Source organism: Canis lupus, chromosome 17, assembly GCF_048164855.1.
Source record: "Canis lupus baileyi chromosome 17, mCanLup2.hap1, whole genome shotgun sequence".
Classification (NCBI taxonomy): Eukaryota; Metazoa; Chordata; class Mammalia; order Carnivora; family Canidae; genus Canis; species Canis lupus.
This window is the reverse complement of record NC_132854.1, coordinates 11,196,185-11,220,269: the sequence shown is the minus strand read 5'-3', so window position 1 is coordinate 11,220,269 and position 24,085 is coordinate 11,196,185. Positions and strand designations below refer to the sequence as shown.

The following is a 24,085-nucleotide window of genomic DNA, read 5'->3' as shown; positions in this document are numbered from 1 at the left end:
CTCTTCCAGTTTTGCCATGGTAACATTTGTGGGGTATTCCTGTTTGAACAGTGCCCATTCCCTTGGTGTCCACAATATCACCTTTCTCGTAGATTTGCATGTATGTGGCCAAAGGAGCAACTTCATGTTTTCTAAAAAGGCCCAGAGAACATATTGTGGTACCTCTCATCTTTCCCTTTGTGTTGGTCACTTTGTCTAATTATTGGAAGAAGGGGGTTCTGGCTGAAAGACTGAAACAAAAGTTTTTTTATTGCTAAAGCCCAATTTACCTTTCTTTTTTCCATTTATGGATTGTGTTTTTGGTGTTGTACTTAAGAAATCTTTGTCTAACCTAAGATCATAAGGACTTTCTCCTAAATTTTCTTCTAGCATTTAGAGTATAGAATTTTGGATTGGAAGTAACTTTCTCTTCGCATCTTGAAGGCTTTATTTTTATTTATTTTTTTTGTTGCTTTCTTTTAGTTTTGACTTTAGATATTGAGATGTATTCTGATTCTGTTTAAAGTTTTTTTTCTCCATCTAGAAATTTGTACAATCTTATCTTTGTCTCTGATTGTGACCAAAACTGCTAGTGACCTACCAATTACTAGTAAGGAAAAATAGCTTTTATCTTAGTTCATTAATATTACAGGTTTTTTTTTTATACTTTTGCTTTACATTCTTGGAATAAATTTTAATTGGACGTAATGATTTTCATTTCATTATTCTACTAGATTTGTGTGCTAATACAATGATTTCTAATTTTTACTTTTAAAATACTGTCTTTAGGGCAGCCCCGGTGGCGCAGCGGTTTAGCGCCGCCTGCAGCCCAGGACGTGATCCTGGAGACCCTGGATCGAGTCCCACGTCAGGCTCTCTGCATGGAGCCTGTTTCTCCCTCTGCCTGTGTCTCTGCCTCTCTCTCTCTCTCTGTGTCTCTATGAATAAATAAATAAAATCTTCAAAAAATAAAATAAAATACTGTCTTTACCACGTTTGAATAATATGTGTTTTTTGAAACTGTGGGAATATTGTACAGGTAATAATAGGCATTATCTGTTCCTTAAATATTAAAATTCAGATGTGAATCCATTTGTACTGGTATCTTTCTCAGTTGTAGATCTTTAAACATCATGTTGATTCCTTCTGTGGTAGACTTTTAGTATTTTTGAGGTAATACGATCTATTCAAAATCAAGGTTTTTGAAGATTATTAATTGTATTCATATTCCTTTAGATTTCTTTTTTTAATTGGATCTATTTGACTTAGAAAAAGAAACATGGGTTTTTTCATAATTTTTAAAAATAGATTTTATTTTTGAGCAGTTTTAGATTTACAGAAGAATAAGTAGTGAGTACAGAGTTTCCATATACACCTTTATCCATCCACTCTCAATTCCCCTACTAGTAATATGTCGTATTAGTATGGCATATTCATTACAATTGATGAACCAGTGTTGATACATTGTTATTAACTGAAGTTCATAGTTTACATTAGGGTTCACTCTTGGTGTTGTACATCCTGTGGGTTTTCACAAATGTGTAAGAACCTGTATCCACCATGCATCGTGTAGAGTAGTTTCACTGCCTTAAAAATTCTTGCATTCAAAACTTCTTTGTCTCTTTCCTTCTTTTTTATTTCTTTCCTTCCCCCTCCCTTTCCTGTCTTCCTTCTTTATCTTCCTCCCTCCATGTGTCAGTTTTTCTGTCTCCCTTATGCATGGTAATCTTCAAACATACAGATGTGCTAAGAGTAGCATCAGCAAAAGTGGTCTGGTAAAGTCTCATGAATCTGTAACCTAGCTTTGTGTTTACTTTGCCAAGTATTGTTTTGTGGATATCTTCTTTTCCTTACTTCTATTTTTAGCTGGAGTATTTTAACAAAAATCTCAGACATATGATTTTGTTTATTTTTTTAAATTTTGTTTATTAATATTTAAGTGTACACATATATTCATTATGTTTTCTTTGCATTTTAAATGTTTATTTTGCATATTTACTTATAAAATAATTTGCCATATAGGTTTCTGACTATTCTACATGAATCCTGTGCCTTTTGTCATTACATAATATCTTTATTTTGTTAAAAGATTTTAATTTTAAATTCCACCTCAACTCATATTATGTTGCATCTGCTTCTTTTTCTTTTATTTGCCTTTTGATTTATTTTGAAGCCTTCTTGTCACTTGTTTTTTTTTTTAAGTTTAAATTAAAAAACCCAATCTGACACTCTTTGAGTATGAAAATTTAGTTCTTCTAATTTTAAATACTTGATCTTATTTCATCTTTATTTGTATCCCATTTTCCCCCTTGTTTTCCCCCTTTTTATATGTTGCTTGAATTAAATTGCTAATTATTCCTGTTGTTTCCCATTGGTAGATTGGAAATCCTCTCTTTTAAGATTTTATTTATGTTCATCTTCCTGTTGAGTTGGGTATTTTCTCCATTAATACTTGTAAATAGAATATAGCTGATTGCCCCAACTTGGCAACATGAATAATCTTATGCTTCTAGGCTATATTTGGTTTTCACTTGCTGTTGAACTCTTCTGTTTCCAGACTTGCTTTTAGTTTGTGTGTACACAGTTTTCTCATTTCTCTATCTTCTCTGTCTTTCCCTTCTTTGAGATTTCTGCCCTAGTTTATTAATTTCATTAGAGCATTTTTTCATGATGTTTCCTCAGCTGGAACATATGGAGGCTATGCTTAGAAATGCCACATCCTAAATACATTTCTTTAGCCTGAAGGGGAATGATATTTTGAGTCTAGGATTCTTGGATTTCCATAGTAAATACCCTGTGCTGTTGTCTGGTTTCTGGTATTAAGTCTGAAGTCATTCTGATTTGTCTTCCATTATATGTAATATAATCTTGCTGTCTGAAAGGTAGCCCAGTTTCCTCTTGATCATTGGAACTGGGGATTTTTTTTTTCCTCCACCAGAACATGCCTAGATATGTATTTATGTCCATAGATTCTGCCTTTTACTCTGTGTGTTCTTTGAAGTGTACAGATTTAATTGTTTCTTCATTCCAGAGAAAGTTTCTTCTGTTAAATGTTTCCTTTTCTCACCTACTCATTTTCTCCTTTGGGAACTCCTTTTATTGTGGGCTAGGTGTATTGGGCATACACTGAAGCTTGAGTCTTTTTCCTCATGATTACTCTCATTTTTTATTTGTGTTCTGTTTTTTCCTATTCATTCTTTATGTTGCTCTTCCAGGCTACTAATTTGAGTTCTAATGGCGATCATCTTTTCCTTAAAGTACTAAATCTGCATAATTGGGAAATCATGTTATTTTATCCTGGAAAGTCTCCTTCTGTGTGGGGGTATGTGTGTATGTATTGCTGCTCTTGAAGTTTTCAGGTGCCCTATTGCTTTTTGGATGTTTTGTGTGTTGTGTCTCCCCCACCCCATTCCTCAACTGCTCTGTTTCTCTTCGTGTCTATAGTCATTATTCTGAATGCTTGCCCTGTCTCTGGGGATAAGCCACCTGCCGTGGTTTTACTGTAGTTGATTTTGAGATCAGTACTAAGTGCTGTTTGTTGTAATGTTCAGAGTGGCAGCAGACCTTCAAGTGGTTGCAGATGTAACCGTATCTACTCCTGAAGTCAGGAAGAGCATGTATCTCCTTGCACGGCCTTCATCTCAAGGGTAGAACCTAGCTAATATTTATTGACTCCTTGAACTTCTTAGGAAAGTGACCAGGGACTCTTTTGAGCCTTTAGTGAGTTTGTTTTCAGGCTGCATGGATCTCTGCAGGCCAAGCTGTCTCCCTGACCTCTTCTTTCACACCTTTCCCTGGAGATACCTGAAGCTAGCCTCTGGGTTTCCCCCAACCCATGAGAGACAAGAGCCCATTACTTGCTATTGGCTCTCACTTTTCCCCAGATGTCACTATTTGCAATATCCTGTGGTGCTCACAGACTCTGGGGGATAGAGACTGTGGGATTTGGATTGGAGAGGTGGTGAACCATACTAGTTTTGCCATTTTCCCAGAGCAGAAATATTTAACCAGGTTTATCTGGATTGCATTAATGAGCTTCGGGCAAGTCTGTGGACCCTCTGAAATTGGATACATGCTTTTCTAGGGAGAAATTTAGTGAAGTTCTAGACCCTAGAATGGTTCAGAACAACTAGAGCTGACTAAAACAGAACTTTTTTATTTTTTATTTATTTATTTTATTTTTTTAAGACAGAAGTTTTCTAGTCATTGTTTTAGTTAATTGCGACCATCCACTATTTTGACTTAATGCAAGTAAATCCTAGCTCTATGCCTTCCTAGTTGTATGACTGTATGGAAATTCTTAAACTTCGCTATGCTTCATTGTCTTTATCAATAAAGAGTAATTTTTATAAATTTATTTTTTTTTAATTTTTATTTATTTATGATAGTCACAGAGAGAGAGAGAGAGAGGCGCAGAGACACAGGCAGAGGGAGAAGCAGGCTCCATGCACCAGGAGCCCGACGTGGGATTCGATCCCAGGTCTCCAGGATCACGCCCTGGGCCAAAGGCAGGCGCCAAACCGCTGTGCCACCCAGGGATCCCAAGAGTAATTTTTAATAGGATTGTGAGCATTAACTGAGTTATTAATACATTTAAAATGCTCAGAAAAGTGCCTGGTTTAGACTAAGCACTCATTCTTCTTCCTGACTATAAGCATGTCACCATTAATATTCCACATGCTATGTTTGTTAAATATTGGTTAACATGTTAACTGTACTGTTGTCGTTAGTGAAGCTTGTCAGTAGTCAATTTTTTTCAGATGGCAAACTGAGCTACAAATTAATAACTTTATTCTTCTGTCGGTTAACTGCAAAATTATTGTTATAAATGAACAAACATGCTTGCAATAAACCACTTTAAAAGCCACTTTTTATCGTAAGAGTGTTTGTGTAAGAGTCTAGAGAAAAATGGAGATGGAAATCTCCTAAAAATGAAACTGATGGGAGAAGTGTTAAATTCATAAGCTATTTCTGCTTAGTCTCTCGTACTGAGATTAATGTTAAGACCCTGAATATACCTTTCCAAGTTTGTGTGTATAATTATTAATTTCTAAATGTAGGTTATGACTAGGTTTTAATTCTTTGGAAAAACAGCCTTTATGTAGTCTACAAAGATTATAAGAGTTGGAACACTTTTAAGTAGAAAGAAATAGCCTAGTAGTTAATGCCGAAGCATGGTCAGCCATATCCTTAAGAACAGAGAGCTAAATTTCCCACTGTTGTTAGACCATAGTCAGTTGCTTATATATGATTGCTACAGTGAAGAAAGAATGTGCTTTTGCAATGGGATGACAGAAAAAGTGCAGTGGAATTGTTGAAATTCTATGGAGACCAGATGCCCCCCATCTCCTATGAGATAATCCTGTACCATGTACCATCTTTATATTCCAGGAAGATTTAAGAAACTCTTACCTTTTACTATTTCATTTTTTTAAAAATTAAAAGAATTATTAAAATTATTAAATTATTATTAATTAATTAAATTAATATTAAATTATTAAAAATTATTAAAAATTAAGAATTATTGTATTAAGAATTATTGAAATTCTATGGAGACCAGATGCCCCCCATCTCCTATGAGATAATCCTGTACCTGTACCATCTTTATATTCCAGGAAGATTTAAGAAACTCTTACCTTTTACTATTTCATTTTTTTAAAAATTAAGAATTATTGCAACCTAAATTCTGGTTTCTAAGAGTTGACTGTAACTGAACAAATATCATGTTCGAATTTCAGAGCAGTTTTGGATTTTAAAAATATTCAGGATTATCCATAGTAAAAGAGTTTGGTCTTTTTTGGAGTTCAAATACTGATTGAAAGAATAATTGGTGGAATTAGGAAAAATTACAGGGAAATGGATTTGTGTCTAATTTGTAAAACCACCTTATTGCCAAAAGGGACATTTTTAGATTTAGGTAGAAGTTGACCTTTTTGATTATTTTTAACGTCCTAGAAGCTAAGATTCTCAAAATGGCTTAAGTAAGCCAGAACTGGGGTGTTCTGGAATATTTGAAATTAGTCTCCTAAGAAACTGAGAATATAAAGTAGGGTGTATTATACTTTCCCTTAATATTTATTGAGTCTAATTAGAAAGTTTAAAGGAAAGAAGTTTTTTATTACACAGACGTGAAGAGGTAAACTTGTCAGATACTTTCAGTTAGGTTTTTGTTTTAAAGCATGTTATAAACTATTTTGGTATCTTTGAGTTCTAGACTCTTCCCTAGATTTTAATTTTACAAATTTGTTCCTGTATTAGTTTCCTATAGCTGTCGTAACAGCATACCACAGACAGAGTGGCTTAACCAACAGAAATTTATTTTCTCACAGTTCTGGAGACTAGAAGGAGTCTAAAATGAAGATGTTTGCAGAGTTGGTTTCTCCTGGAGGCCTCTCATTTTGGCCTGCAGATGGCCATTATGTCTCCCTGTGTCTTCTCATGGTCTGTCTTCTCTGCTGTGTGTTGTCTGTGTCCTAATCTCTTCTTTTAAGGACATTAGTCATGTTGGGTTAGGGCCCATCCTAATGACCTCATTTTAATTTAATTGCCTCTTTAAAGACCCCATCTCCAAATACAGTCATATTCTGAGGTACTAAGGGGTTAGGGCTTAAACATATGTATTAGAGGGCACAGTTCAGCCCGTAACAGTTCCCTTGTCCTTTCTTCATCTGGTTATTTGTGTTGTGGTCAACAGGGAAGCTCTATAATAGAATCTATTCAGTTTTCACTGCCACGCTTGAACATGGCCATTATTTTCAAGGTGAGTTTACAGGAGTTGTGTGTTGGGGCCTATTTCCCAACGTGCTTTTTATCTTTGAGTCCTGTGGATCAAAATCTAATAACTTTAGATCTTTATTTTGAAATCCTGTATTCTCAGGAGGTAGAGCTTCAGAATTTTAATAGATATATGTTAGATTCTGTTCTGGACAAAGCAGCTCTTTGAACCGTAAGAGCAGAACCAAAAATAATGGCATCAGTTATCCTTTTAGGCTGGAATAACAACAAACTGAATCTAGACCTGTTATGCCAAAAACTATTATGAAACTCAATTTCCTCATAATTCAACAGGTAATCACACCTAAACTGCTTTGTTGAATTGAACAAGTTCTGCTCATCAAAGATAGCTTTGACAAGCCAAGCCTTGTAATATTTGTCATTTAGACTCGATGTATTTAAGATGTTCCCTAGAATTATATGAATTTAAAATAACATTATTTGAATATTAGATTTTCTTAATTTTCACTCTCTATATACCTCTTGTTTGTATCTCATATGCCTTCTTTATAAAATGGCAATGGCGTATTGAGGAACAAGTTCATGCATATGGAAAGATTTTGTAAGTTTCAGTGTTATTTAGGTGTTACAGAATGTTTGTTGGGTTTTCTACCTTTGGGGGCAGCTTCTGCTTTGATTAGGCAATTGAGCCACCATTCACCAGCTGACAGTTACAGCCAAATATTCCTCCATTTAAGGAATCTCAAATATTTCTCATTGCTCTCCTTCTGTCAGTGGCCAAGTTTAAACACACTTGTTCCATCTGAATTCTTTCTACACTTTCTGTGCCTTTTTTTCTTTGGAACTTCCCTCAGTGTTAACTTTCATTTGAAGATAACTTAAGTGTATAATAAGAATTTGCCTGCATCTCACTCACCTGGAGGAAAACTTGCCTGTCATCTAGTTACTTGTGCTTAAAATCTTAGGAACTATTGGTAAATAGACACATAATATGTAAAAGTTTAGGTCAGAGAAAACCTATTGAACAACCTATCTGCTGCTGATTATTTTTATTTAACACAGTGAATTTTGATTATAGAGAAGATGTTGATCAAATTAGAAATCTTTATTTTAATAATATTTTATTATTTAAAAACAAACTCTAGTGATGTTGCTTTAATTTCTATTAACTTTTATGTGAAATTATTTCAAATGTACAGAAAAATTACAAAGTGTTACAAAAATGTTCTGACATTTACATTTGCATTATCCTTTTTTTTTTTTTGGTATCTGTGTATCTAAATCTGTCTTCTTTACCTGAAACATTTAAGAGTAAATTGCAGGCCTGGTGTCCCTTTACTCCTAAAGGAGTATTTCCTAAAAACAAGAAAACTCTTACATTATCACAGTACCATTAGCAGTATCAGGATGTTAACATTTATATGTTATGTATCATTCAGTCTAGAGGTCATATTCAGATTTCACCAGTTGTTCCATTAATCTTTTATAGTAAAAGAAACACCTTTTCTGGTTTGGGATCTACATTACATTTACTTGTCTTACCTCATTCTTTCCATCTAGAACAGTCCCTTAATCTTATTTTTTTTGGTCAATTGTGGCCTTTACTTTTATTCATGAGCACAAGCCCTTTACTTTATAGAACATCTCTTGTTTTGCATTTGTCCGTTTTCTCATGGCTATATTGAGGCTCTGCACATTGGCAAGTATACTACAGAAGGTGTATTGTCCTTCTCTGAGTACCATGTAAGAGAAACATGATGTCTGCTTATCCCATTATTGCTGAGGTTGGCATCGTTAAGGTGGTGTCTTTTGCATTTCTTTGCTATAGAGTTACTACTTTTCCCTTTGTTGTCAATAAGGCATCTAATAGGAAGATACTTTGAGACTGGAAATACCTCACTATACTTTCGACCACTAGTTTTAGATACTTCCTAGTTTGTATTTAAGTTTGTATTTAATGAAGAGTAAGGCTACAAATTACAGTGGCAATGGCAGACACAATGCCAGGAAGATTTGTTTTTCTAAGTTCGTCAGTATTGAAGTATTGAAGTTTGATACATTGAGAACGCAAAGTTAAAGCAAAACCAAATTTACCTTACTGTTGCATTTGATGAACTCAGTTATTTATTTTTTTTTTTTTAGGAAATACGCTTAAAGCAACAAATACATTTGAAAATAATGGCAAGAGGTTTAGGCACTGACATTAGTGACAGCTTGGTGGTGATCAAGAAGACAAAACTAAATGAAAATAGCTAGGAGATTAATAAAAAGTTGGATATTTGCCACTGTCTAATATAGGCATATAGAACTGTGTATACTCACTGTAGCATGATTGTGTGTGATTATGTTCCATAATATGACATTTCATGATTATAGTTGTTTGTACCTGTTTGAACAAAACATTCATGGAGTGATAGAGGCATTGCCAGTACAGACTGATTTATTAGCTACTGATAGACACTGCTGAATGCACACTGTCTCACTGATCCCAACTGGAAATTTGTCTTTGAGAATTCAGAAATTCTGACTGGTTTTGGGCTTTTTTTGTTTTCTTTTTGGCATGTGTGTGTGTGTTTTTTTTTTTTCTTTTTTTTGGGGGGGGTGGGTGGGTGGGTGGGGTGGGAGTTTGATCTTTTGTTGACTAAATCATAAGATTTACCTATTAGAATGTCAATATACTGATCTTGAAATGCAGAATCATACTATTTGGTGTATCCCTTATTCATATGCTTCTAGCACCCATTTCAGTGAGGTAAAAAAACCCAATTATTTATGAATATGGGTTCTCAAAAACTTGTTTGATGAGGATAGTCACAATAAAGGAATTCAGTTTTGTATTTTGAATGTTTAAGGCATTGTTTCTAAAAGTGTGTTCCATGGAATTCTGAACCTATAAGGATATCCTGCAAAAGGAGATGTGGTTAAGTATAAACACCATGCGATAGCCTCCTACTGAGGATCCCAAAGCATGGTCACAGATGAGTGAGTCTGAGGAGTCTTTCATAAAATAACATGTTTAATATAGTTAAAGTCAGTGTTTTCTAAATAGAAGTCACACGGAAGCCTTGTTTTGTTTTCCTTTCATATAACAGCCCTCAGAATATATATTTATTGGCATTAGACTTGTGTAGATTTTCCTTCTCGTGGAACAAGACGAACTCGTCAGCCTACCAGATACCAGTCTGACTCTTTCTTTGTATAACCTTTCATTCCACGTAGCTACCTTCACTTTCCATTGATCCTCCCTCCCTCCCTTCCCTTCTCTTTTCCTTTCTTTTTTTTTTTTTTTTCCCCTCTCCTTTTAAAGGTATTTTTAAAACGTGTGTTGAATTATACTTTGGCCTGGGAGCTGTTTTGTCTCTTTGTGTATCTCTGTTTTGATCTCTTAAGTATTGAGCTTGACTTGCAAAGGGGACCTGTTTCCTAGTTCTCAGAAATGGGGCTATACATGGTTATTGAAAAGATGTTATGCCTACAAGATTCCTGGTAATATAATACAAAATCTAGAGGAAATGCTTCACACAAAAAATTGAATAACTTCAGAATTCTATTAAAATGTGTTTAGAAAGACTTCTTGAATAATTTTTGGACCCTAAATGGATATATTTTTAAATTCTGTAAGTAATTATTTTGCCTTTGGCAGCTAGTTATTATTCTAGTTATTTACTTAATTATTTTAGTTTGAAATGCTAGTAGCTTACTAATTTAGTAAAATGGGCTGTTTCTGTTTTATAATTCTAAGTTGCAGTAAAGTGGGTCCATTTTTGGATTCCATTCAGTATGGGTCGAATATACTTTTTTCTTACACATTTAGTTACAGAGAAGACTTCCAAGGTAAAACAGAGCCTAAATGAATTCATATCTTTTTTTTTTTTATGAATTCATATCTTTAAACTTTCATAATACTGTGGTTTATAGAAGACAACGGCTCATAATTATGTAGTTGTTTATGTTTTACTACACTTTTTTAACTAATCTCTATACCTTATGTGGGGCTTGAACTCATGACCCCAAGATCAAGAGTCACATGCTCCACTGACTGAGCCAGCCGGGCACCCTAATTTACTACATGTTTTTATATACATTTTTCCATGAAGAGAATAGGAAGGTCGTACCATCCCTGGAGTGACCCAAATTCCAACCCTGCCTCTGCCATTTACTATAGATGTGGCTCTGGATTTGCTGCTTATTTATTCATACAACATTTATTTATTTGCCTAGTATATAGTGTTTACTTTCCTGGGGACTAGACATAGAAGGAGGAAGTTAAATCATTCACTTAACTTTTAAAATTGTTTTCTCATCTAACAAGGTATGTGAATAGTATTGATTTAAAGCCCTTGGCACACAGTAGGCTCACTTTGACTAGAGTGGTAAGTTGGTTTCTCAAATGAAATTCGTTTCTAACAAGAGATGGGCTTTACACTTGTTCCTTTCTTGTTATATTTGTCATATAGAATCTTGTTTCTCAAAAAACCATAGCTTGCTTTCAAAAATTTATTTTTTGAACTATCTAGTAAGATCTTTATTTAGTGTCACATTTATTTTACAAAGGGTAGATGCTTATTTTAGTGATGATTTGTCATTAAAATTATGTCAAAATGTCTTAAAATGTTGTTGAAACTGTAAACAAACTCATAACACACAGAGAGCTAATTATGGATGCCATCTGTTTATTTTTACAGAGCTTTTTTTTTTTTAAGACCATGGCATTGTCTGCTTATGATAAGCTTCAAGATTATTATAATGACTTAAGTCCTGTCCTTCAATTAGTGTAGTTGAAGATTGGAAGACAATTCGTTTGTTCGTTGACCTTTTCCCGTGTCAGAGTGTACGAAATTAGACATGTCATGATAAAGGAACTATTATGAAGTGCATTTAGAACATGCTTAATTTTTATGAGAAAAGAAATTGGCATTAAAGCAGCAGATGCGGCCAAACTTCTATTTACATTTCTAAAACTTATTCAGGGATTTCGATGAAAGATCATCTGCTCTTTATCAGTGCCATGAGTGGTTTATTTTAGCTTTGTTAAGTTTAGGAAATTGTATGTGACCAAATTCATAATGATGTGTATCCCTGTTAATATCCCTATATGTTGGTGCATGTTTTTGTACATGTGTATCTCATGTATGAGTGTGGAAGGCCAGGGATCCCCATGACAGCATCATCCAAAGTAGTTATCAGCAATTTGCTGAGAGAGCAGAGTGATTTCACTGGCTCAGGTTTGCTATTGTGCATGCTAAGCACTCCTCATGTAAGTCTGAAGGGAAAACAACCTGCAGGATCCATCTGCTCCTTTCTGCTACACTGCATTGATGTAAGAGTACGCTAATCTGGTTGCTTGTCAGGACAGGTTAGTGAAAGCATGAGAGTGGGTGAGACTAGGCTAGCCTAGTGCTTTGGAAAATCATAAGCTGCCTCTGTGGATGCCATGCTAAGTGTAGCAGAATAGGTTGATTATCAGCCATACGGAGGATTGCAGCTAAATACGTAATTTTCAGATGAGAAGTTGTTTCTAAATTGAAAGTGTTAAACATTGCTTGATGACATCTAATTAAAACAGACAAGTAATATAGATAGTTTACAAATACTTTTTAGGTATTTAAAAAAAATCGTACCTTGTATGAGATTGTGTTTAATTTTATTCTCTTAGTTTCTTAGTTAAAAGTGATTTAATGTTAAATATAATTGACCTCATTTTACTCAGAAGTTATTAAACTTGTTCTTGCTTATTTCTGTTTATTTACCTTTTCCTACACCTATTGATTGGCACATATTGGTCTTGCAGGTTGAGCATCCTGTCACAGAATGTATTACCGGCCTGGACCTAGTCCAAGAAATGATCCGTGTTGCCAAGGGTTACCCTCTCAGGCACAGACAAGCTGATATTCCCATCAATGGCTGGGCAGTTGAATGTCGGGTTTATGCTGAGGTAAAATGAATGATGTTGAGAGGAAGGATGGTGATTGTGTCCCCAAGTCATGGGACCAGGTAGAGCTAAACAGAAGGTAAAGTTAGGATTTCATAACCAGTGTCGAGTGTATGCTTATGTAATACAGAATTCAACATGAACAAAAATTGGACTTTTTTTTTTCAAAGATTAAGTGCCTCTCTCTCCTCTCTTTTTTTTTTTTTTTAATTTTTTTTATTTATTTATGACAGTCACACACACACACAGAGAGAGAGAGAAAGAGAGAGAGAGAGAGAGAGAGAGAGAGAGAGAGGCAGAGACTCAGGCAGAGGGAGAAGCAGGCTCCATGCACTGGGAGCCCGACGTGGGATTCGATCCCGGGTCTCCAGGATCGCACCCTGGGCCAAAGGCAGGCTCCAAACTGCTGCGCCACCCAGGAATCCCAAATTAGACAATTTTGATGTAATTCAAGTTAGTGTTAAAAGATTGAGTTAAATTAAGTTCCATGTTTTTTTGTTTTTGTTTTTTTGTTTTTTGTTTTTTTTTTTTTGATGGGAAAAATAGCTACCAGTCAGTTTAAGGGGAAACAAAGCATTCGTTAATTTTTCCTGCTTTTGTTAAATATTCAATATGCTTGAATGGACCATGGTTTTCGTTTTGTTTGCTTGTTTTCAAATCATATTTGAAATAAACAGAAGCATTTATTTCTGTGTTTTTGTTTGTTTTGTGCTTTTTTTTTAGAGCCTATCCTGAGTACACATGAGTTGTTAATTTGATACTTAAATTTTTTGCTAGTTTATTTTCTAATAATTTTATCTCTTAGGCTTATATGAAAGTAGGAATTAAAATTTAAATTGCAAAGCTTTCATTCATAATTTTAATCATGGATTTTACTCCTAAAGTATCAGTCTGTTACTTTTATACTATTTTATAACTATATTAATCAGATAATAAAGCAGTTAACATCTGAAAATGCTTTTTTTGAATGACTAAAACAATTCAAAAAAATAAACAATTCAAGGAAACATTTATACTTTTACTTTTGACATTTTAAGTTTGTCGAAACAAAAAGTAAATTAAAAATACCTGTTTAAGAATACTGGAAGTTGTTTTGAAATGTTTTAAGGATCTTAAGAATATACTTGGCTTGGTTAATTTTGCTTTTTATTATATTTTAAGTGGTATTGTTATGACACTGAACTTATTTAGTATTTATTCTGATGATCTAAGATATTTACAAATAGAGCACATATCTAATAGCACATAAAGTTTCTTTCAGATCTTTATTTGAAGAGCCACAATTCTCCAATTTTACCATATGTGTACTGTTTTTTGAGAGTAAGAAAAATATCTTTAGTGCACTACAGTTGTTCTGAACTTGAGGATGTTTTGATGTAGCGCCTAGGTTATTTTATTTTTGTTCAAGGCATTCTAAGAAGATTTATAAAATGTTGGAATTTTACCAATTTCAATAAAGTATGACTAAGGTCAGGCTAAATTCTGCTTACAGTTCTGTTTGATTTTTAAATACTTTTCTAAGTAGTCTAGAGTGAGTATACAACAATAATTTCTGAAATATGTGATTTGGTAAATATTGTATGTTGAAAATAGATCTATAAATGCTTCTTCATTGTATAAATATTTGACCTTAGTTTGCTGATTTATATTTCAAAGACTGTGCTTCCTTTCCTTTGAACTTCCAGGACCCCTACAAGTCTTTTGGTTTACCATCCATTGGGAGATTGTCTCAGTACCAAGAACCGATACATCTACCTGGTGTAAGTCATTAAGCTGTAATACCAAGTGAGGGGTTAAAACCTTGATTTATGTCATACTTTTATGTTATGCATATCAACACTAAAGGGTGTAAATTGAAGGACAAGCTAAATTCCTGGGGAATGACAGGTTTTTGGTTTTGTTTTGTTTAATATTTTGTACTTTGTGATATGTAGGAAAGTCAGAATTTACTCAATAGGGGGAGTCCAGAGACATCTGACTTGTAAATAAATAATAGTTTACAATGTTCCCAATTCTTTTGAAAATTCTAATGAAAAAGATCACAGAATTCTAAGAATGGGAAATGATTTTACTGTATTACACTTAAATCTTTTCAGTAAATCTAACCCAGAGTCCCTGTATAGTCAGATGTTAAAAATTCAAGTGCAAAGTCAGCCCCTTAATTGAAACGGATTAAGGAAAACAAAGTGCCTCATTCTATCAAGTGTCGTGGACTTTAAGAAGTACATATTTCCACCAGTTAAAGAAAAGTGATCACTGTCCACTTAGTTCATAGTTCTTCTGTATTTAATAGCTGTTCTTTAAATAGTTTTTACTGCACAAAAGAACAAGGACATACCCTTTTTCTTAATCAAGGTAATAAGTGCATATATATATGACATTATGTTAACTAGTGGATGACAAGGCTGTACCATCTGTGAATATGATTATTCAGTTTGATTACTGGCATGAAGATGATGAAAGATTATAGGAAGAATTCTAAATTTGAAGATGTTATTGGATATATGATTTATTTCACTTTTTAAATTGTTTTTGCCCATATGCATTCTGAAGAGACTTGACCCTTTCTAGGCTGGGAGACCGCATGCTGTGTTCAAAGCCTGAAGGCAGAAAAAAGATTGTAAAGATTTAACAGGCATTATGTGACGTTAAATAGCAGATGAGAAAACAAGTGTCATAGGGACATATCTAAACATTTTTTTAATCAAACAAAAAAGTATTAAATAAGAATTCATAATGATTACTCTAGTTGTTAGAAGTTTTCACCATGTTGTAATAGCTAACAGGATGTCAAATATTTTGCCCTCGCAAGTTTTTGCAATTTGCAATTTTCAAACGTGAGACCTGTTGAAAGTACAAGTGATAATGGACAAACTATACCCCCTACAGTCTTTGTCCCACCAAATCTTTCTTCAATTAATGCTGCAGCAGGAGTTTTATGTAATAACATTTGTGGTTGTGAGCCATCCACAGAAAGAAAAAACAATTAAAATGCCTTAAATGTTCTGCTTACTGCTGTTATTTGCTTGTGTGAATGTTGCATGTCAGCTAAATGGACCAAGGAATAGATAAAGTGATTGGGTGCGGGAGAGTGCACACCAAGCTTTGTCTATCATTATTGCTGGGAGCAATCAAATTGATGTCAGCAGGACAGTAGATGCGTTGACAGCTGTAATTATGTATCTCCATGGTGATCACTTTTGGCCTGTCATGGAGGCCCACGAGTCCCCTCCCTTGGAAGCATTTAATCAGATTGGGCTGTCACTTGTCAGGTAGACATGGCGGGCTGGGAGTTGGACTGAGGGGGAGAGGCGAATAGAGCATGAAGGGTGGGAGATGGCTGATAGTTTCACACGGTCCACTGTTGATAAAGAAGAAAGACATTTAAATTATGCCAGAGGTTTCTGAGCAATGGCTTGATATCCTCATACACAGGTGCCTGGGTGGTAATGGTGGTGGTGGTTTTTCCTCCTTGCCTCTTTAACTAGATCAGTCAGTTTTAACTTGGGAAACTCTTTTTGGCTATTACTGTTTTTGGTCACAAGATACATACTTGAGGGTTAATTTACAGGCTGTACTTCTCACATGCTTCCTTAAGCCTAAAATTTACTTATATGGTATAGATGAAGATTTTTAAAAATCTTTGATTACCACATTTTATCAATTTGTTATTTTCAGACTGCAATTTTGTTCTCAGAAATTTGGTTACATTTCCATTTGACTTTATTCTTAAAGCGTTTTGTGCAAAAGCTAAAATGTATTCTTTTATGTAGCCTTTGTTTCCATAAAGAAGTGGCGACTTATTTTGACTTTTAATTCATTGTTTAAAAAAAGCCAATGAGTATTTGAAATGAGCTACATAAGCAGGAAATTATAAGTCATAGTCTTCATGCTTTGTTACAGTTTTAAATTGGAAATGTTGATTTACTAATGAAATGTATTTGATTAGAGATGTATGTTGATTATGTATAATACATCCTGATTTTATCCTATGTATTTTTAAATTAAAATGACATACCTTCTATGACCATAATTTTAGTAGATGACATAGTTATATTTAAGAACCCTAGGCAACTTAAATTTTAGGATGGTGGTGTTCAAGGTAACTAAAATTTTGAATTATAAACTATAGAAGAATGTAATAAATAATCTTTATTGTCTATGCTATTTGACCAGTGAGTTAGACATCAGAGTTCCACACTAGCCTTGTAGCAGTTTATGTAGCAAATAAGATATATTTAAAGTCAAACATGTTAGAATTTGTACCAGTCTCAATTTGAAACATAGCTTTAGCAAGTGTGATCTGGTTTTAAATAATAATACATGGTGGTAAAATAAGCTCTTTAACTTTTTTACTAAAATTAAGAAAATGCAAGTTCAGAAGGCTCTTTTCTGTTATGTAAGTTGGTTGCCAGCTGCCATTTGGGAGCTCTTTAAATGTGAGGAGAGGGTAGATTATGGTTTTATTGCTTTCACAGCTGTCCCATTAATTCTTTTCTAGTTTTTATAAACACTGAATTTCATAGGACTGAAGTATGTTTCCAGAAAATAGAAAGCCATGATGTGTTTAAATGTGATGAGTGACTTTCATTTAAAATTAAGATTTTCATATATGAATGTGAATGTAAATACAAATATCCATACTTTTGTGTTTGCAAATAGAGAAATAAAAGCACTCTGGGTATGTTACAATGTTATCTTCTAAAACCTTACAAAGAGAATAATAGTAGTTTGATTTTTTTTTTAAGAGAACGAAACTATGCTTTATCTTTTGATGTCACCATATAATAAAGCCATCATCATACCCTCATGTGGATATTCTAGACAAGAGGTTCTACATGTGATCCCTTGATAATTGCCTAAATTAAAATATTAAAGGCCTAACAGCCGCTGTGTTGACCTTTTTCTGCCTTGCTGCAGACAGATGAGCTGCTGTTTATTAGGAAGCCTTCTTCCCACAGGTGAAGAGCTATGTGAGCCTCCGCTCTTCTCTTCCCAACCCTTTACAATGTTGGGCGTCAAAGTCCTGCTGTTCTAGCAGCTTCGATTAAATTCTCTATCTTCAAGATCCCTAGGACATGCTTGACGTCTTAAGTATTTTGATTAGCTTTTAAGTACTTCAGATTCCAAAACTTAGGCACAATAATTTAATAAATATTTCATCCTCAGGAACTGCTCATTTTTAAAGTTTTACATGGCTAACCTCTGTGCCTTACTGCTGGTATCAAACTGGGAGATGAAAACAAGAATCAGCGATGTACTAACTAACTTGTTGGCTGGTTAACAGCAATCAGGCTCTTCAAAAGAATATTTTGAACTTGTGCTATTTTTTTCCCCATGAAAATCACAAAATCAGAACTCTAATTGGGACTGTGTCCTTACAAAGCAAAGCTATGAGAAAAGCTGTGTAAACATTAAAGTCTCAGAGGACTAACAGTAACGGAGAAAAAACGCTATACAGTTGAGAGGGTAAGGCAAAAAAGGAAAGTGTTACAGACATGAAAGCCACAGGACCAGTGTTCCTGTAGAGCTGATGAGCAGAACTCCCGAGTCCTGCTGCATAGCTTGACTGTGGTCCTCCCTAGAGCTCTTGAAAGGGTACAGTGGGGAGTGTGCCTAGAAGGGGCATCATTCATGCCATGCTTCAGTTGGAAGACACCATCAAATAGCTACAAATGCATCCCAGGATAGTGATGTATAAAGTATTACTATTGTTACTTTTTGAGGTTTCTTAGTTCCTTTGTTTAGTGGAAGAACAAAAAATACTTTATACTACATACAAACAGATCAAGATAATTTGGTCTCTATATAGTTTAGATCATTTTTCTGTTTTCTGGAAGCTGAAATGTTACTTGAAATTAAATTATCCATCTGGTCCTTGGAAATTAAAATTGTTGTGAGAAAAATATCTTCACAATATGAAGTTACTTTCATTTCTTTCTTTTTTCCAGGTCCGGGTTGACAGCGGCATCCAGCCAGGAAGTGATATTAGCATCTATTATGATCCAATGATTTCAAAAGTTAGTTTGATTTCTTAATGGCTTTGTTCACTTTTCTTCTGAAGAGACAGTGGAAGTATTTAATTAAAAAAATCTGAAGTTGAGTTTTTCTCTGAATCATGCTATAATTGAACAAGTAATTATGCTTTGATGGAAAAGTGAAAAGGAGCAAATTTTCTTCCTCTTGAGACATTTCAATACTGTGTTACTTTGTAACATTCCCTAAGGGAGTCAGTAGTGGCTCTTCCCCAGTCAAATCCAATGATGATCTCTTTTCCCAACAGTAACAAAGATACCTAACCAGTGGCTCCAATGCAGCCCATGTAGTGAGGATGAATTAAGTTGTTATTTGTTCATTCCTGAAAATTGCCTGAGATGGAAGTGTGAATGGCAGGCCACATCATGGAGTCAGGGTGTTACGTCATGTTTTTTGGAGTACTCTTTACTATTTCTCTTCAATTTTATGAATCACTAATTATTTGTGGGGATTGCACAATAATTAAATCTTATGTAAGAGTATCTTTTTGCTCACCTGTCTTTTTGAAATTTGACTTTCTGGAATACAATGCTGCTTAAATTTTTAGATCTTTTAAGAGCTTTAGAATTGTAAGATTTCATATGTAAGCTTTCTTATGTACTTGAAGCAAGCAAACCATTTTTCTTTTTTCACTTAAGTTTTTACAGTAATGTTATTAAAATGAACTTCAGGTATTTTGTCAGAGAAGTGCAATTTTATTTAAAAATAAACCCCCCCCCAAAAAAAAATAAAACCCAAAAATATTATAGATTGATTTTAACAGATGTGTTTCCATTTTTGATTAGTACATTTCTGTTCAGAAATGTAGCCTGCAAATAAATTTTCAACCTGACTTGATACTGAGGAACTGATGAAGTGTACTAAAGTAATTGCAATTACAGATTGACCAATGTAATAACCAGGAAAATATTTTATGAGTAGTTAAGGTCTTATTAACAAGCAAATTAGTAATAAAATGTTGCTTATTGCTTATATTTATTTGTCAGTTTGTTTAAGATTCCTATAAATAGTCACAAAATCATATAGAACAGAAAGACCCTTTTGATTTTCTAATCAAAATTAGATTTGCTTCTGTGCTGTGTTATGTGTAAAAGCTAGCTAAACAGAGTGTCAGACTTAGAAATGACATTCTTGTAAGGAGAGGAAAACCAAACCTTGCTTAATCCTTTACTATCTCAGATGTTCATATTCTATCTCAAATAATGTTCACATTTGATATCTTTCCTTTTTTTTTTGATATTTTTTTGCTTGGTTATCTCAAGTAGCTCTTTTCTGTGATAGCGAAAGTAGGAGAAAAGTCTTAAAAAGCTTGATTTTCATATTGAGTTTTAAAAATATGAATTGTTGTGCTTTATATTATAAACTGAACCACTGTGAAGTTTCAAAAGATGTTCTGGGAAATCTGTTAGGAAGTATTCTGATTTTTATTAGGATGAATTGTGTGACTTTTAGATTGATAGGTACTATCTATGTAAATTGTTTTTTGTTTGTTTACTTTTAGCTGATCACATATGGTTCTGATAGAACTGAGGCACTGAAGAGAATGGAAGATGCACTGGATAACTATGTTATACGAGGTAAAAACACACATTTAGAGTCTTGTTATTCGTCATTGGACATGATGTCCAATTCTGGAAAACAGCTTGAAGATATGCTAGAGAATTCAGTAGAAAATATGCTTACTGTATATTTAGATAGAAATCAGAAAAAACTTGAACTAAACGACATACTAATTAAGAATAGGTATTTTTTCTTCTTTTTTGATTCATGAGCCTTCCTAGATGAGCACTTAGTATTTTACATACTGTATGGAAAATGGTTCTGTATTTTGAAGCTTTTTATTAACGAGCACAGAAAATTAACTATTTATTGTCTTTGTCCTTGTTGATTATATTTTGAAGTGTGAAATCTGAAAATGTATGGAGATATAAAATATAGTGACCTATAGTTGACTAATTTGAGAGTAGAGGGAATAGCTCTTTGTGCCTATAAGAGCAAATTATAAAATATCTTCTAGCAAATGCAATTTTGTTACCACACGTATATACAAGTCAGTTCTAATGCTAAACAAAGTGTGATCCTATAAGCCTTTAGAATGTAAAGCAATAACTGAATTAGAAACAACCCAGTTTATTTTTATATGTATATATAAAAGATTTTATTTTTAAGTAGTCTGTGTACCCAATGTGAGCTTGAATTTATAACCCCAAGATCAAGAGTTGCATGCTTCACCAATTGAGCCAGCCAGGTGCCCCACAGCCATTTTATTTAAATAATTGAAGCAAAGTTGTACTTACTCCCCTTAAGGAGTAAATTATGTTATAAATTGTATTAGCAACTTTTCATTAGTCGTGAAAAGATTTCATTTTAGTTTAACAAATTATCATCAACTTCAGAATAAACATTGAATTTAAAGTGTAAGATGTAAGTTCACTTTGACTTATGAGTCAATAGTGTGGGTCTAAAAACATTCCATATGAAGGACTGCCCTGCATAGTTTTTCTCTTTTCTCATGGCTTAGTAAAACAGTGAAGCCGGGAGGCTAAAGTTTCGAGGCTGAGGGGGTAGAACAGTGGGTGGAATATGATTACATAGTCTCCATCAAGCCCATACAGAGCTTTATGCAATTTCAGAAGGATTCCCTTCAAGTGGACACAGCCTGTAGGTCAGAAGGCTTGGCAAGATAAATTTGTTTGAAATAGAAAGTGCTCTGTTCTTAGGGTGCATCCAGCCCTAAGACAGCCCAGCTTAGTAATGGAGCATGTCAAACCCTTACTTGTACCCTTGACCCAGTGCCTTTGTGCAGTAAACAGTTCATATAACTGTACAGCAGTGGCTTAGGACAATTTAGTGAAATTTAAAAAAAAAATTTTTTTTTTTAAAGCAAGAGTGTGAGTGGTGGGGATTGGGGGGTTGGGTGGGCTGGGGGAAGAAGCAGAGGAGGAGGGAGAGAGAGTCCCAAGCAGGCTCTTTGCTGGGCTTGATCTAATGAGCCTGAGATCACCACCGGAGCCAAAATCAAGAGTCAGATGCCTAATTGGCTGAGCCATGCAGGGACCTTAGTGACTATTTTTACATATCTTCCTTTTCCTACTCATTTTCATCTAGTCATCTAGTCCTCACTTTTTTCTCTTGTTAGATCTGGAGAAATTTCTTCCCTCTATTTCCTTTTATTTCTCTTCTTAACATTTGTTCACTAACAAGTAACAGTGATTGAATCTAATCTTATGTGCTAATGATTTACCATTGTCAGTGAAAGGAAAACAGAAGCTCTCAAATGAACTCAGATGTAATAAAAATCAGTTATATCAGTATCCAAAGCATATATACATTTGAAAAATCCCCTTTATATTCTTTCTAGTTCATTCTCTAGTTATTTTGTAGCCTTAGTTGTGGAGTATTTACTTTTTTTTTTCTTAAAGTCTGCCATGTTCCACCATAAGCGGCAAGTACATATTTTTTCTATATATTGGTTAAGTAGGCCTGGAGGTGTCTGTTTTCCTTAGAAATAATATTCCTCACATATTACTTTAGTGTGTGTTTGGAATAGACCTAATTTGGGTATGTGTTTGTCTCTGTATGTTTACATACACACATAGACATAAACAAAGCACTTAGGATATTATTCCCAGAGGCCTTTAAAGTATTTATAAGAGTTTTCTCTCGATTCTCCCCCCCTCCAGTATCTTTGTAATTTTTATTGTGGTTGATTTATTAGATTTTGGTTAATTTGAGTTTGGCTCTAATGAGCTTGAGTAGTAAATTCATGAATTTGAGTAAGAATATTTTGTCAAATCACATCTCTATTTAAGCTTTGATGTAACATAGTGGCATGGCATATGGGCAGTTTGTCAAAATACTAGTGTTGTATTCTACTCTGGCTTCTGAAAGGAATATTCTTTCATATTTATAGAATACACTTTCATATTTTATATTTAAATGAATGTTTACCACTTTACTTACTATATATATTTACTAGTTAAGACATTTTTATTTTACTTTTTCAAGATTTTATTCATTTATTTGAGATGGGTGGAAAGGGAGCACAACAGTCACCTGTAAGTCCTAAGGCAGTGCTCACATTACTTCCAAAGAATCAAATGCAGAGGTGAGGAAAGAAAAATATCCCCTCCCCCAGTGTATCCCTGGGAGGGGATACATTGCCCCCAGGCCTTTTATGTAATTTATCTTAATTAATTAATCTATTTATTTTTTCAGAAAAGCCAAATAAAACACTTTTATTGCAATAATAAAACTTGAAACTCATATGTAGTACTATTAGTTGGGGGTAGAGGGTAGGCAGCAGTAATTTCTCTTACCAAATCACTACACAGGACAGCAAAGTGGTGAGAGGGGGAGGAGGGAAAACCTAGGAAACTCTGAGATCAGCCAGGAGAGCCGAACATCAAAAACCAGGAGATACTGAAGCTGTGATGACCAGCATCATTTTCTCAAGACAACATTCAAGGGTTTGTCATGATGGCTGGGCTTTCATTGGGTATTGTGTGTTCAGGTGTTCTCAACCTAGAGAAGAGTTGAATGAATGGTACATTGCACTATGTTCTTCACCTAAATTGCTAAGCTTTTTCCCTCTGTCCCTTTCTTCCTTTTCCTTCCTCCTCCTCTTTGCTCTTCCTCCATTCTCTTCTTGTTTTTTTCCTTAACTATTAAAAAAAAAAAAAGTTGCAGGACGTTATGACACACGACTCCTAAATATTTCAGTATGGATCTTAAGAGTAAGATTGTTTTCTACAAAACTACAATACTATTATGGCACTAAAGAAAATTAACAGGATCTCATAATATCATTTAGTATATAGTCCATATTCAAGTTTCCCTAGCTCTGCCAAGTGTGTTTTTTTTTTTTAAATCTCATTTTTTAATCTCCCAGTACAGTCAGAGTTTACACATTGCTTTTATTTGTGTCTCTTTATTATCTTGCTCCTTCTCTTTTTGGATTATGTATCATTAACTGTTCAGCAGATTCCAGGGCAGCTGACTTAGAATGTCTCACATTCCAGGTAGGAAGTTTCAGTTTTGGTCCGATCAAGGCACTTGGTAAATGAGGTAAAAAAATGGGGGTGTGCAGTTGGAAAGCAATTTATTTTGAATTGGGAATTTTGAATATGGTGCAGCTAGTGAACCTTAGATGATTTCAGGGCTCTGGCACTAGATGGATAAAATAAGAGAAGAGATTATTTGAAATGAGATCCTTAAGAGCTGAGTAGTGAGGATGTTGCCTGAGTCATCCACACAAGGTGACAGCAGTTAGAATCAGAAGGAAGGCCATGAGTCAGGTGACAAATTCTGCAGCAAATAGTGGGTTGTGATGAGGATGTTCATAGATGACAGGGAATTGTAGGAGATTTTTTGACCAGATAAAATAAACCTTAAGGAAATAGA

At 34.3% G+C, this 24,085-nt stretch overlaps 1 protein-coding gene across 9 annotated transcripts in view; it reads left to right on the top strand.

The window, feature by feature from the left end:
* Positions 1-24,085, top strand: part of PCCA (propionyl-CoA carboxylase subunit alpha) — a 462,660-nt gene that overhangs the window by 236,615 nt on the left and 201,960 nt on the right. For all 9 annotated transcript variants that reach the window (XM_072782480.1, XM_072782479.1, XM_072782481.1 and 6 more), the window contains 4 exons: positions 12,506-12,649; positions 14,332-14,406; positions 18,598-18,666; positions 20,184-20,259. In XM_072782480.1, coding sequence (XP_072638581.1) covers positions 12,506-12,649; positions 14,332-14,406; positions 18,598-18,666; positions 20,184-20,259 — 364 coding nt within the window. The remainder of the gene's footprint in view (positions 1-12,505; positions 12,650-14,331; positions 14,407-18,597; positions 18,667-20,183; positions 20,260-24,085) is intronic.